This window comes from Hyperoodon ampullatus, assembly GCF_949752795.1.
Source record: "Hyperoodon ampullatus genome assembly, chromosome: 1".
NCBI lineage: Eukaryota > Metazoa > Chordata > Mammalia > Artiodactyla > Ziphiidae > Hyperoodon > Hyperoodon ampullatus.
In genome coordinates, this window is record NC_136914.1 from 98,912,428 (window position 1) to 98,914,676 (window position 2,249).

Below are 2,249 nucleotides of genomic sequence, written 5' to 3' on the forward strand. Positions count from 1 at the left end.
ATGTAAATATACCAAAACCATTGAATTTTACACTTAATATGGGTGAATTGAAAGGTATATTAATTATAATAAAGCTCTTATATAAAGAAAAGCAAGGCGGCGCGGGGCTGAGGGAAGCCAGCGGGCGCCTCAGTGTCCTTCTTCACCCCACCCCTCGCCTCGCCGCCTTCTCCTCCCCGCAGCCGGACCGGAATTATGTGATCCCGGAAGTTCCGGCGCCATTGCTGTGTGGGATAAACAGTAATGGCGGAGGCTGCAGCTCCCGGAACAACAGCCACAACATCAGGAGCACGAGCGGCAGCGGCGGCGGTGGCAGCGGCTTCCCCCACCCCTACCCCCACAGTCACCTCCCCGTCCCTGGGGGCGGGGGGCGGGGGAGACGGCAGTGGCGGCGGCTGGACTAAACAGGTCACCTGCAGGTATTTCATGCATGGGGTTTGTAAGGAAGGAGATAACTGTCGATACTCACATGACCTCTCTGACAGTCCATATGGTGTAGTGTGCAAGTATTTTCAGCGAGGGTACTGTATTTACGGAGACCGCTGCAGATATGAACACAGCAAGCCACTGAAACAGGAAGAAGCAACTGCTACAGATCTAACTGCAAAGTCACCCCTTGCTGCTTCCTCAAGTCTCTCATCAGTAGTTGGACCGATTGTTGAAATGAATATGGGCGAAGCTGAGACAAGAAATTCAAACTTTTCAACTATAGGAGCGGGTTCAGAAGACTGGGTGAACGCCATTGAGTTTGTTCCTGGGCAGCCCTACTGTGGCCGTAGACCTTTACCACACTCTTCAACGTTTTCAGCCGCCCCTTCCTCCACAGAAGCACCCCTGCAGGGCTCAGTGACCAAGGAAGAATCAGAGAAGGAGCAGACGGCAGTGGAAACAAAGAAGCAGCTCTGCCCCTATGCTGCAGTGGGAGAGTGCCGATATGGGGAGAACTGTGTGTATCTCCACGGAGACTCCTGTGATATGTGTGGCCTGCAGGTCCTCCATCCAATGGATGCTGCCCAAAGATCACAACATATAAAATCTTGCATCGAGGCCCATGAGAAGGACATGGAGCTCTCGTTTGCCGTGCAGCGCAGCAAGGACATGGTGTGTGGGATCTGCATGGAGGTGGTCTATGAGAAAGCCAACCCCGGCGAGCGCCGCTTCGGGATCCTCTCCAACTGCAACCACACCTACTGTCTCAAGTGTATCCGCAAGTGGAGGAGTGCTAAGCAATTTGAGAGCAAGATCATAAAGTCCTGCCCAGAATGCCGGATCACATCTAACTTTGTCATTCCAAGTGAGTACTGGGTGGAGGAGAAAGAAGAGAAGCAGAAACTCATTCAGAAATACAAGGAGGCAATGAGCAACAAGGCGTGCAGGTATTTTGATGAAGGACGTGGGAGCTGTCCATTTGGAGGGAACTGTTTTTACAAGCATGCGTACCCTGATGGCCGTAGAGAGGAGCCACAGAGACAGAAAGTGGGAACATCAAGCAGATACCGGGCCCAACGAAGGAACCACTTCTGGGAGCTCATTGAGGAAAGAGAGAACGGCAACCCCTTTGACAACTACGAAGAAGAGGTTGTCACCTTTGAGCTGGGCGAGATGTTGCTTATGCTTTTGGCTGCAGGTGGGGACGACGACCTGACGGACTCTGAAGACGAGTGGGACTTGTTTCACGATGAGCTGGAAGATTTTTATGACTTGGATCTATAGCAGCTTTGCGGGGCGTGTGAACTGGTCTGCTGAGCCTCAGACGGCAGCCGTCCCCGCTTGTGGCGGCAGTGCCCGTGGTTCTCTTCTAGGCAGGCCTCAACTTCAGGTGCTGTCGTAATAATTTTTACCCAGGGCCTGTCCTCTCGATCCCTCACCTTTCCCCAAGGAGTATGTTGTTTTCTCTGTTTAAAAAAGTTACAAAAATAAATCTTAAAAGTTAGTTTTTTTTTGTAACATGCATTTAACTGTCAGACAGAGTGTAGGTTTGTTGCGTCATCTGTTTTCAGCCAGATTCACACAGTTCAAGGGTGGCATTTCTGGATTTGCAGTACTCATTTTTGAGGACCCCAGGTTCAAAAGTAACAGCATTGGTCCTGCTTTGGGGTCCAAGAATTGGGGTGATAGGTGAAGGATCTGAACTGTGGCATGTAGCCTTCTGCTATAGACTTAGGCGGATGCTTGAGGTTTCTGGTGAATTCTGCACATCTGTGTTTTTATATCTGTTCCCTGCCCTGTAATCCCCACCCTGTGCACTT

General features: G+C 50.9%; 1 protein-coding gene across 2 annotated transcripts; it reads left to right on the forward strand.

The window, feature by feature from the left end:
• Positions 1 to 243: 243 nt before the first annotated feature.
• On the forward strand, positions 244 to 1,927 carry LOC307050217 (E3 ubiquitin-protein ligase makorin-1-like; the record flags this gene model as incomplete). Of its 2 annotated transcripts, XM_079700103.1 has the most annotated exons (2): positions 244 to 1,294; positions 1,362 to 1,927. In XM_079700103.1, 2 exons carry the CDS (start codon positions 244 to 246, stop codon positions 1,643 to 1,645), a joined length of 1,335 nt encoding a protein of 444 aa, XP_079556229.1. In that variant the 3' UTR covers positions 1,646 to 1,927. The 2 variants fall into 2 exon arrangements, with proteins under 2 accessions (XP_079556229.1, XP_079556228.1); XM_079700102.1 differs by having other exon boundaries at positions 244 to 1,927.
• Between the last annotated feature and the right edge of the window lie 322 nt (positions 1,928 to 2,249).